General features: G+C 38.0%; 2 protein-coding genes across 2 annotated transcripts; one reads left to right on the top strand and one right to left on the bottom strand.

Moving 5' to 3' along the window:
- Positions 1-557: 557 nt before the first annotated feature.
- Positions 558-4,441, bottom strand: LOC136801643 (uncharacterized). Its single transcript, XM_067058285.1, has 2 exons — positions 4,266-4,441; positions 558-3,325 (listed from the first exon to the last, which is right to left on the bottom strand). The coding sequence occupies exons 1-2, from the start codon at positions 4,426-4,428 to the stop codon at positions 822-824; spliced, it is 2,667 nt and encodes an 888-aa protein (XP_066914386.1). The 5' UTR covers positions 4,429-4,441; the 3' UTR covers positions 558-821.
- Positions 4,442-4,772: 331 nt separating this feature from the next.
- On the top strand, positions 4,773-8,089 carry LOC136801792 (peptidyl-prolyl cis-trans isomerase G-like). The gene is made up of 2 exons (XM_067058458.1): positions 4,773-5,360; positions 5,510-8,089. Exons 1-2 carry the CDS (start codon positions 4,773-4,775, stop codon positions 8,087-8,089), a joined length of 3,168 nt encoding a protein of 1,055 aa, XP_066914559.1.
- The last annotated feature ends 3,984 nt before the right edge of the window (positions 8,090-12,073 follow it).

Raw genomic sequence — 12,073 nt, 5'->3', positions numbered from 1 at the left:
CAGAAGAAAAATCTTGAATCTTTTGTATTTTTCACGCATTTTCTAATCCACTAATACATGGTCGAGGGCATGTATGAGAGAACAAAAGAGCGAGGATAGGCGCATTAAGAAATACAAAAGATTTGATGTGGGAGATGAAATTATTTTTTACAAAAGAAAACATAAACGTGCAACCATCTCTTTTCATCCACAACTTATATGAATAGTTTTGGGCTATTCAGCGTTTTATTACACGTTCTGTTAATTCTGTTAGCTGAAAAACACTTACAGTAGGTTGTTGCGTGTGTTTAACAAAATGTAGGAAAATATATACAAATACAATAATTGTCCCGGGGCGGGGGGGGGGCTACTAGGGCAAATTGGGTTACGGGGATGCGCCGCTGGTCAGGGTACCTTTTTAACCTCTACGAGTCCCAGGTAGGGTCACTAAAACACCAAAATAGAAAAATCAGTCATTTCAGAGTTTTTTGGAAAATTTGAGTAAAAGTAGAAAATTTTGAAAATTCTTTGGAATTTTTGTCCCATTCAGGGTCACTTTTTTTGCAAATTTCGGCAAAATTTTTGTAAAAACGAGTCCCACGTAGTTTGTAAAATGTGATCTGCAGAGGAGATCCTATTTGTTGAAACATGAATGGAAAGTACACTCCTCCATAATGCTCATTTTCTAAATTGCTCGTCTCAGACAACTTAACCGTCTCAGTATAAATAGAACTATTGCAAATTTAGTGAAACACAGACAAGAACTTTCTTTCTATAGAATTGGTGCGACTCGATACTTTTTTTCCGGACACCCTGTATTGGAAAATCTAAAATTATGTCGTTTAATCGATAAAATCCCATGGGTGTCGCAACCATTCTTTTCCAATTTCGCAAAATGCAATAACCCTTTTACTAGTCTTTCCTTCAAATACAAGGTCCAAAGGAACATGTAAAACTGTTTTCTCGTCATAATAAGCTTGTACATTGCTTGATCTTTTCATAAACTTTTCAAGCCTACTTAAAATTTTTGTACCCCATTCAGCAGGAGTATGAATATCAAATTGCGGTTTGCCAGAGCTTGCTTTGATATTCATTGCAATTTCATGAAATAAACATGTTTTTAACATGTAACTCGTAATCATTTTGTCAATATTACGCGAATAAGATTTAGAATAAGCAGGGCATAAGCTTTGATGACGGATGAATTTTGTAAGCTTGTATCCATCTCGGACGCACTGTGGAAGTTGTTGGAAGATGGTTGATTCGATATACGAAAAAGACTTCCTCCATAACACTACTACGTCATCTATGGACCTGGAATGGGCTAGTTTCGAAACAAGAAGAGTTTCATTTTCACTGATATCGAAGAAGCTCTTAAGAGTTCGAAAAGTTTCGGATGGTGGATTTTCTTGAATTTCTTTTTCGTCGTCTTTAAGCAAAAGTGTAGGAACAAGATCGATTGAGATTGTTAGCATCTTAACATTTTGGCTGTTCCAAATAAAGTTGGTTGTCGAAATGAACCTGAGTGTGGATGGCTTAAAGAAATCCTTCTTTTCCCACCATGGCATTGACAAATTTAATCCTTCCCAAATTTTATTATGCTTGAAAGACGAGACAAAGACTTTCCAAAGTCGATGGGCAATCTTGGCGGAAAGATATGATTTACCATTATTGTCATTGTAAAACAGTTCGTTCATACCGTCAGCTATCTCTTCGACATTTGTGATTTCAATTCTCTTCAAATTTGGTGTTTTAATGTCTGTAGTAATCTGATATTCTAACTTGACAGGAAATTCTATGTGACAGAGAAAGTCTATTTCATCGAGAAGTCCAATTTTCGTTCCCTCGGTATTGCTTCCTGAAAGAATTGGTTTAAATGACAAATTCGGGTCAATCAATTTTCCAAACTCTGCGATACGATTTAAAAGTTCTGTCAACTGTTCTTGTATCTCAAGATTTTCCATTTTTAGTCTTTTATCTCGGACAAAGAATTTGTGAAAGACAAGAGGGCTCGGTCCGTTTTTCTCTTTAAATATCGTATCTTCGACTTTATGTTTCAACCAATTTTTATAAGTGTCATCCGCCAATGAGATTGTTTTCTTCGTTTGTGCAACAAGTCGTTGTAGTTCATTCACGCTTAACCCCCGGTTGGGCTCAGACGAAGTTGGCCAATGGTAAAGCACAGAAACACATTTGCAATAGCGCTTGTTTGGTTTCCCGAATTCAGGATCACGTAACTTTTCAACCTCTCTAATTACCTGATCGTGTCCATGAAGTTCTGCCAGTGAAATCATTCGCTCAAAAAGCTGATCATTCACTTCCCCGCCCAACTGCTTGTTTTTTTCGTACAATATTTTAAGAATCTTTATATTTCCCGTTGCTGCTGCATACACAATCGGAGGATCTCCGTAGCAATCCACAGCATCGACCGAAGCACCTTTTTTAAGTAATAAATGAACAATTTTTTCATGCCCGGAAAACTGTCTGTTGGGAGAAACAGACACCGCGTAATGTAGACATGTCATACCTTGATTGTAAACAATATTAATATCTACTCCCACTTCCAGGAGCACTTTACACAGGTCAACTGAAGACTTGGTGATTGCATTTATCAGAGGGGTCATTTGCTCAGCGTCTTTCTCGTTGATGTCTTGCTCGTCCAATTTACAGAGGTACTCCAAAACTGAAGGATCCACTGGGAAAAATGACTGCTTTTTGATTAATGTTTGAATCAGAGATGACCCATCTCTTTTCCTTAAACAGCTCGCGTGGCAATTGTTAACCAGATACTTGACCACTTTTAGTGAAAGTTCCTTTGAAGAAGATATGTAGTGCTCTGCCAGTGATATTTGTGATTCGTTTCTGAGATTCATATCAAAGCCATATCTTTTAAAGAATTCGAACAGTTCCGCAATTTGTTTCAGCGAGAAAAGTACTGGGATAAAACAAACAGCTTGAAATAAAGTCTTTTGTATGTCAACGGAGGATTTGTTTGCTTTATTCAGCATCATTTCCATTGCCCCATAATCGTAGTTTGAAACAGCTAATGAAAAGGGTGATTTTCCGTACGTATTTTTTGCATTGATGTCAGCTCCTAAATGTAACAGTTCATCCATGAAAATAGTGTCATACTTTAGGCGGGTGACAAAGTGTAGAATAGTGTCAGATTTTACACGTGCAGAAATTATATTAGATGGATCCATTAGTAATTCGAATGTGTTATTAGCGATCTCAATGAGGTCACTTTCAAGTTGAAAATCCTTTTCAGCAGATTCTTTGCATTTTTCGACACGAATTTTGACGAATTTATAGAGGATTGCTTTCTCCTGGTCGCTTCTTTCCACACCTATAAACAAGGTTTGAAACAAAACACAATTAATTCTTTTGAAAAGTCTTTACTAACCCTTTGTAGATGGGGGCGTACGGTATTTCGGAATTGCATAAATCGATCCTTTTTTCTTTGGGATTTCGGAAATCGGGCAAAATTCCTACGGTATTTCGGAATTCTGAAATTGTTTCGGTATCGGAAATCCATATGAATTTTTGCTTCGAAATTTCGGTATTATAAAGTTTTTATCCCCCTTTTTTCGGAATTCATACATGAAAAATCAAATTTGATGGAAAATTAGTCAAAACGAAGAAAAATACCCAAAAAATCAGTAGCGGAATTGCAAGTATTTTTTTTACGGAATTTCGGAAATTTTGGCTATATTATTCAGTATTTCGGAAATCGCAAACCCCGTACGCCCCCTCCTTTTGTATTTCGGTGCCCCTTTGAAAAACCTCTGCTGGGGGGGGGGGCATTTGCTCGACTTTCTCGCCTGAGCTTTAAATTCTGAAAAACGTTAAAATAACCGGAATTTTCAATATATTTCAACCATGATTGTAGCAACTACATGTCTTTTTGTTTACAAGAAAGTGTCTGCCCCTATATCATGCTTAGCATTCTATTGTTCTCAAACAATAGAGCCATTGTTTAGGTACCAAAATCTGAGTCTGCATATGCTTATAAACGTTATGCTTATAAAAGAGCTCAGCTGGCACACAACGTTGTTTCAACGTTCATCTAACGTTAAATGGACGTTGTGAACGTTAGATAAACGTTAAAACAACGTTGTGTGCCAGCTGGGATGTATTTCATCAAAGTTTAACACTTTTCTTGTTTCAGTTTTCAAATGCTTCTCTTTCATGAAAAATGAACCTTAAAGAATCATATTTTGTATATCTTTAAATTTGTATACAAAACTTCAGACTAACACGACAGCGACCAATCAACTACAGTTTACCTGATTTTAACGCCTCGTGCTTCTTTAGATTACACAAAGCGGTCGACTGATCGATGATAAATTCGGTAACCTTCTCCACATCAATGTTTCCAATGAGCACCGGATCCCCATAACTTTCCTTAAGGTATCTGAGCACACGTTGCTCCAATTCGTACTTATTCATTTATGTTATTGTTCTATCTGTAAAAAGAGTTCAATAAAATGATTAAAATGATGTCTGATTTAAAAACTCTAAGTTTGTAATTGTAATTTTCTCGAGCTTGATAACTTTCTCTGTAGAAAGTATTACATTTTGCTAAATGTAAAAATTCTATCTGTCAAGTTATCAAAATAAAACTGTCATCATCATTTTTCTCGCCAAATATGAAATCATCTTGGCATACACCCAAGTAATTTTATATCGCTGAAAATCAGACGAATTCATTATGCCTTGCGGACGCAGTCTAAGTGAGTTCACTTAGAGCTGCGGAACGCAGGCTAAGTCCTTGTTTACTTCTGTTTTCCAAGATGGCGGATGCTGAAGGAATAACAGAAGTGAAAAATACCACCAACCAGAATAAATCCGGGGATATCTCGGAAATCGACAACAAAAAATCACCTAAAAGAGGCAGATCGAAATCGAGGAAAAGAAGAAGAAGATCACCATCATCTTCAAGCAGCTCGTCTTCCAGCTCAAGCAGCTCAAATAGCTCAGAATACAGCTCAAACGACTACAGCTCATCACCAGAAAAGAAAAAGAAGAAAAAGAAGAGAAAGAGCAGTAAAAAGAAAAGAAAGAAGAGAAAGCACAAAAGAACGAAACATGATAACAGTGTAGAGGAAGAGAACCCTGAAACAAAGTTGTTCAGTGTAAACAACAAAGCCAATGAGTGGTACTTAGATGATCGATTAGCAAAGTACATCAGAGACAACAGTCGGACATACATTGTTGACAAAACATTGGAAAGTGACATTTTGGAAGAAAATCCAGTCCCTGAAAACATCGAACCAATCATGAAACTAGATCAAACTTTCAACACTTTCTTACGAAAGAAAGGATACTCTGGCTCCAAAGCTATAGCGAGAGACAAATCCATGCAAAGAATAGCTGGAAAAGTGAGAGACATCATGGGCCCTCTAGCCAAAATCTGGCACGGCAGAGAGTAGAGAGAACACGTGCACAGAAAGACACTGGCACGCCACAATATATAGATCTTGAGGAATTAGCCCTCAACTTTCAACATGCTATGTTGCTTCTTGGACAGGCAATAAATGCCACAAACTTCTTTAGAAGAAAGTCAATCCTAACAACTTTGGGTGTCAAAGAAATTGACACCGGATCCATGCTTCGAGAAATCTACCTCTCTGAACTAAAGGAAAGCAAAGAACTTCTCTTTGGAGAAAGCTTCATGAAGAGTGTAAACAAACAAGCTAAAACACTGAACAAGACGGCCAGTCAAATACTGATGCCCTCATATAGTTTCAATGATGTAGGAAGAAGGAACCGTCCAAATTCCAATCAGCCCAATCAAAGAGGCTCTTCATCGAGACACAACTACCACGGTGAGGAGCAGAAATCAAATGGTACCTCAAAGGATCAGCACAAGACAAGAGGTAAGATCTTCTTATCCAGCACCCCAAATAAAGGGGACACAACAAACTCAAAAAGTCTTGCCACAAACAACAAACCACCAGGCAAATTATCTGCCGAAAGTGGCAACAGACTCTTTCTCCTCCAACATCAGGAGGAACGAAAACCACCTGAATTTAGACCTGAACAAAATATCTCCAGGAATACAAAACCTGTTAACAACTTTAACGATAAAACCCCCAAAACCAGCAGGAGCCACTCAATTTTTCATAGAAAACTGGGAGAAACTAACGCAAGATCCCAATGCCCTGAAAATAGTGGGAAAGGGTTTAGAAATACCACTCTTAAATCAACCGAAACAAAAGAAAATTCCAAAAGAAATATATTTTGGATCAGAAATGAGAAAACAGGTGGAGAAAGAAATCCTGACATTGTTGGAGAAAGGGGCTGTGAAAAAAGTCCCACACAAGGAAAACCAGCTTTTATCAAACTTGTTTCTAAGGGAGAAGAAGGAAAAAGGGACCTTCCGCCCAGTGATAAACTTAAAAGAGTTAAACTCAAATATCCCATACGAGAAATTCAAAATGGAGACTCTAAAAGATGTGAAGGACATACTAAAACCAGGGGACTTCATGATCAAAATAGATCTCCAAGATGCATATTTCTCGATTCCATTGAACCCAAAATCCAAACAGTGGGTGAGATTCCAATGGGAAGAGAGCCTGTACGAGTTCCAGTGCCTAATGTTTGGGTTGGGTCCAGCACCGAAAATATTCACGAAGCTATTAAAAATACCCATTTCGTTATTGAGAAGAGTGCAAATAAGAATAGTAATTTACATAGACGACATTCTGATAGCAGCATCCTCACCAGAGGAGGCAATAATAGCAAGGAATACAACCATTCACCTCCTACAAAACTTGGGGTTTGTGATAAATCACAAAAAGTCGGTCTTGGAACCAACTCAAACATTGGAGTACCTAGGAATCACCATAAACAGCCAGACAATGACATTCTCCATTCCAAAAGAGAAACTAGAGAGAACAAAGGACCTATACAAAAATCTGAGAGAAGAGAAGAGAGTGACTCTGAGGAAATTGTCCAGTGTGATAGGAAACCTAATGGCCACTGCCCCAGCCTTCACACCAGCCCCGTTACAAGTGAGATTTTTACAAAAGTGTATGGAAGAGAATCTGAGGAAAACCTCCCAGAACTACGAAGCCTGGATAACACTAGATCAGCTAGCAAAGGAAGAGCTGACCTGGTGGATATAAAATCTGAAAATTCTGAATGGGAAACCAATAAAAATTCAGCCACCAGATCTAATAATGAGCTCAGATGCAGCCAAAGGCCAACAAGGGGGTTGGGGAGCCCATTGCGGGAAAATCTCGACAGGGGGTCAGTGGGACCCGGAGGAGAGGGAGATGCACATAAATATTCTAGAATTGAAAGCAGCCTCCTTAGCAATCAGAACCTTCACAAAAAATCTGAACAATATAACAATCCACCTACTGATAGACAACCAAGTAGCCTTAGCTCACATAATCAAAATGGGGAGACCAACAAACTTAACTCTACTGTCAATAACCAAAGAGATATGGTCTTACATGATTTCCAAAGGGATCACCCTTACTGCAGAATACATACCATCAGAACTGAACAAACATGCAGACTTCAAGTCAAGGAACTGCATGGATTGGGGGGATTGGAAAATAAGTCAAACAATCTTTCAGAGACTGACACACCTTTGGGGAAAACCGGAAATCGATCTCTTTGCCTCAAGGACCTCCCATCAAATACCAAAGTATTACAGCTGGCACCCAGACCCATTTTGTCTGGCAGTGGATGCAATGGTACAGAAGTGGGATCAAACAATCCTTTATGCCTTTCCCCCATTCTCTCTGATAGGGAGGTGTCTGGAAAAATTAAGGAAATCTCCAGCAACGATCATTCTGATAGCTCCAATATGGATAACACAACCCTGGTACCCAGTGCTATTAGGTATGCTCACAGCCCATCCCAGAATAATCATAACAACAACAGAGAGCCTGAAACACCCATCAGGGAGTCCACATCCACTACTGGAGAACGGGACCCTAAGGCTAGCAGCATGGAGGATCTCGGGGGTGGAAGAAAGACAGAAAAGTTATCAGAAACAGCTGAGAAGCTTGTCTTCAAATCCAGAGCAGAGGGAACTAGAAAGCGTTACAAATCGGCCTGGAACAAATTCGAGTGCTGGTGGTTAACAAGTTGATCCCCTTTCATGTCCTATAGAGGACATCATGAATTACTTGAGCTCCATGTTTGAGGAGGGAAAAGAATATAACACGATCAACTTACACAGATCAGCTATCTCTTCACTACACCATCACGTGGATCGGATACATGTGGGACAACACCCAAAGTTAAGATCTTTAATGAAGGGAATATCAAAAGAAAGACCCATAAAACCTAAATACGTTCATATATGGGACGTAGACACAGTCCTAAACTTTTATAGAAAAGAACCAGAAAACCAACTTCTCGACCTCAAGAATCTATCAATAAACAGTGCGTCTCAAACCGCGATATTTCGAGAGCACGGAAGCGCGTCAAAACACCAGCTTTTTTAGAGTTTTGTCTCGTTTACCCAAACGCTGCAATCCTGCGTAGGCTTTGGGCTCAAGACTAGAACCCCCAATACGAGACATTGGCCTGACCGAAAAAAAATAATCATCATCAATTTTGTTAATTGTCAGAGTCGTTTACTCACTGGAAATACGCAACTTTCTGAAGTTTCGTTTTTTTTCGGTTGTGCTTCATTTTAAAAATAACGAAGATGAAAAGTTACCATCAATCCCGCGAGTAAAAGAAAGTACTCCGACTAGTCTACGAAAAGTGCGCTCGCGCGGCGAATAGAATATCTCGCAAATTAATATATGCATAAAACTGACGAAATCCTTTCTTTTTTATGCTTAGGTGACGTCACCATCGATCCTGACTCGACAATGGAGAACCAAATTTGGCAATGTATAATTATTACGAGCGGCCGAGAAAGTTTGTGTGACGCAAAAATTGCGCGATAAACGAAGCCCTAGAAGAACGCCCACTGAAAATTGAAACCAGGAATTTATTGAATATTTCACTAATGAAGTATCAAACTTTTTGTTTTTTGTAATTATTATAAATTCATAATTTTTAAATACTATTTTTTGAATGTCAAAGGACAATTAAAGTGAATTTAAGCTGATTGGGTGGATATTGGGCGGACGGGCGTTTTGCACGTGCCGAGATTGGAAATTAAATGAGAGTAAAAGACGGGGGCGTCTTAGTATGTAATATTAATTCATTATTCTTTTATTTTTATTTTTCGCGAATGAAAAATGAATTTTTGATTTTTGAATTAGGGAAATATAATATAATATATTGTATTTGATTGTCAATGCCAAAAGATACTTACGAATAATCTGCTGTGTTGCTTCGCTATTTACCCCCGGATTGTTTAAGTAGGCACTTCGGTCACGTAAATAAAAACACGTGTATATGTTGAAGCCGACTGTGGACTGACCGCAATTGCAAGTACATAAATTATTGTGGAAGGGAACGCTTGAGACGAATGTTTGGGAAATCAAAAAGACAACTTTTGTGAGAATGTTGAGTTTTGTTTATATGGCTGTTTGTGACGCACTGATAAAACTGACAATACTTTTGGGATTAGTTGCACCTAACAGAGGCTCAGAAATATCAGAATTAGATATAGACATGATGGGGAAGTCAGAGACCACGTACATATTCCAACTAATCAACCCTATGAAAACATCCAAACAGGGGAAAAGAAATAAACCAATAGAATTTAGAAAATATGACTCAGAAAAGAATATTTGCCCCTACTCTACTTTAGAAGAATACATAAAGAGGACAGAAAACATTCGAAGTAATAAAACAACCAAACTCTTCCTAAGTTACATGAAACCCAACAAACCAGTAGGCAAAGATACCACAGCGCGTTGGGCAAAGGAAGCTTTAGTGAAAGCAGGAATAGATGGAGAGATCTTTAAACCACATTCTAAGAGGGCAGCATCAACCTCAAAGGCTTACGCTAAAGGAGCGAACTTAGAGGATATCCTAAAAATGGGGAATTGGACTAACAAATCAACCTGGCAAAAGTTTTATCATAAGGACTTTAGCGCAGCTGAAAAGTACCAAAATTTAATCTTAAATGAGGAGCTTTAAATAAGGACTTAGCCTGCGTTCCGCAGCTCTAAGTGAACTCACTTAGACTGCGTCCGCAAGGCATAATGAATTCGTCTGATTTTCAGCGATATAAAATTACAAAATTTCCGGAGGCCGAAGGCCGAAAAGGAAATTAAAATTTTATGAGCTGAAAATCAGACGAATTCATTCCCGTCCCACCTCCCTACTTTTATCAAGGATTTTGATTTTCATGTCATGTAAAAACTTAATTTTTCAGGTCACAACTTCAACAGAAGAGGAGGCAGAGGTAGAGGAAAATGATTGCATTGTTATCTACGATTTTATCTTAGAGCCTGAACCATTTTTAAAAACACCTTGCTTACCTGGTTTGCAGAAAACACTTTCCAGCATGAAAGGTTCAATTTTTAAAAACACCATAAACACCAAATGTCCTGTCGAAGGCGACTGCTATAAAACAAGTCCCGAGTGGCTGAAACGGTATCGAAAAGTCCCATTTCCCCGTTTTTTTTCCGATTTTCTAGCCCGATTTTTAACCCGATTTTTATCTGATTGGTTCAGTCAGGACACTGCAAGAGCTTCAAAATCGTCTTGAAAAACACCAGGAACACCAGGAAAAAGACTGAATGGTTCACAAAATGGTGGTGTTTCTGGGAAATGGCATTTTTGCCTGAGTTTAGTGGAGAAAATTGAGAGTTGATTTATGGAAATACCAGGAACACAGGAAATGCTGGAAACACACCACCTCGAGAGGTAAGGTGTTTCTGGTAAAATGTTTTTGCCAAAAACACCCAGAAAACCATGAAAGGTTCAGAAAAGGTGTTTCAGGTAAAAGTGTTTTCAGTGTTTTCGGGACTTTTTTGACATGAAAGGTTCAGGCTCTAAGATAGTTCTATTTTACTGAAAAAAAAAAAAAAAAAAAAATTATAAAACGTTGTTATTAAATTTGTTTCCCCTGATTCACAAAATGTAAGGGTATATTTAGTAGATCAGATTGGTGGTAAAAGGACTATCAGGCTAGAGCCTTCGTTTCACTTCACTCTAGACTGCGTCCGCAAGGCATAATGAATTCGTCTGATTTTCAGCTCATAAAATTTTAATTTCCTTTTCGGCCTTCGGCCTCCGGAAATTTTGTAATTTACCAGTAAGTTAAAGAGAGAAATGAAACATTTTTTAATTATGGTGGTTTTCGCTTAGTAGCCTTCTTTTGAAAAGCAATTGCTGTCACTAAGGTGATTTTAAAGAGACTTGAAACATAAAAATTCCAGGAAAATGTGTTTAAATACACGCTTTTTTTTATAAGGATAGTGTACTTTGGATGAGGGTCAGGTATTCTTACTAAAATCAATCGTAAAAGGGGTTACGCACGGAGAACGAGTCTCGTGTTCGCAAAGCGAAAGGGATTCTATAGACGCCAGGTAGACGCCCCAAGCCCACTGGTTATGTAAGAAGAGCTATCAATCCGCTGCTCAAAAGAATATCGTACTCTTTTTCCGAAAATCCCAAATCCCAAAAAAATTCCGAAAATCCAAAATTCCATAAATCTAAAAATTACATCTTTAAAACGGATCAAAACTCAAAATACTGTGAATCTTGTGACAAGGACGTCATTTTGGCCCTAAATGTCGTCACCGAAATGGATTGACATAAATTGTTAACTTTATTGAAATGAAATCGATTTCTAGTTGATCCGATAGATTCTATCGATGATTACCAATCCAATGAAGACTCAATAAGTAATAGTTATCGCATGACTTTGAGTGCAATACGAGAGATATTTTACGAGCGAGGCGAGCCTTTTTATTAAACGTAAAAATTTAATAGATTTAATCTATTTACAGAAAGTTAAAGGAAGCAAAAATTCCCGAGTTAAAAAAAGGAAAATAACTCGGATAGTTAATGGAATCACAATTTCCCGAGTTAGCAAATCAAAAATAAGTCGGAAAGCAAAAGGAAGCAAAAATCCAAAAGATGAAAAATAACTTCCGGGTCTCTACTCTATAATTTCGAATTTCGAATGTTTTTGTTCGAAAATCTTGTTAGATTC

The sequence above is a fragment of the Clytia hemisphaerica genome, unplaced genomic scaffold, assembly GCF_902728285.1.
Source record: "Clytia hemisphaerica strain Z4C2 unplaced genomic scaffold, Clytia hemisphaerica genome assembly, whole genome shotgun sequence".
NCBI classification, from domain to species: Eukaryota; Metazoa; Cnidaria; class Hydrozoa; order Leptothecata; family Clytiidae; genus Clytia; species Clytia hemisphaerica.
Note: the sequence above shows the minus strand (reverse complement) of the source record. Positions and strands in the feature narration are given on the sequence as shown.

Excerpts from the sequence above, each read along its gene's own strand:
- LOC136801643 (XM_067058285.1), bottom strand. The coding sequence starts at position 4,428 with ATGAATAAGTACGAATTGGAGCAACGTGTGCTCAGATACCTTAAGGAA. Across the intron at positions 3,326-4,265 it reads GCACGAGGCGTTAAAATCAG|GTGTGGAAAGAAGCGACCAG; the intron begins GTAAACTGTAGT and ends CCTTGTTTATAG.
- LOC136801792 (XM_067058458.1), top strand. The coding sequence starts at position 4,773 with ATGGCGGATGCTGAAGGAATAACAGAAGTGAAAAATACCACCAACCAG. Across the intron at positions 5,361-5,509 it reads TGCAAAGAATAGCTGGAAAA|GCAATAAATGCCACAAACTT; the intron begins GTGAGAGACATC and ends CTTCTTGGACAG.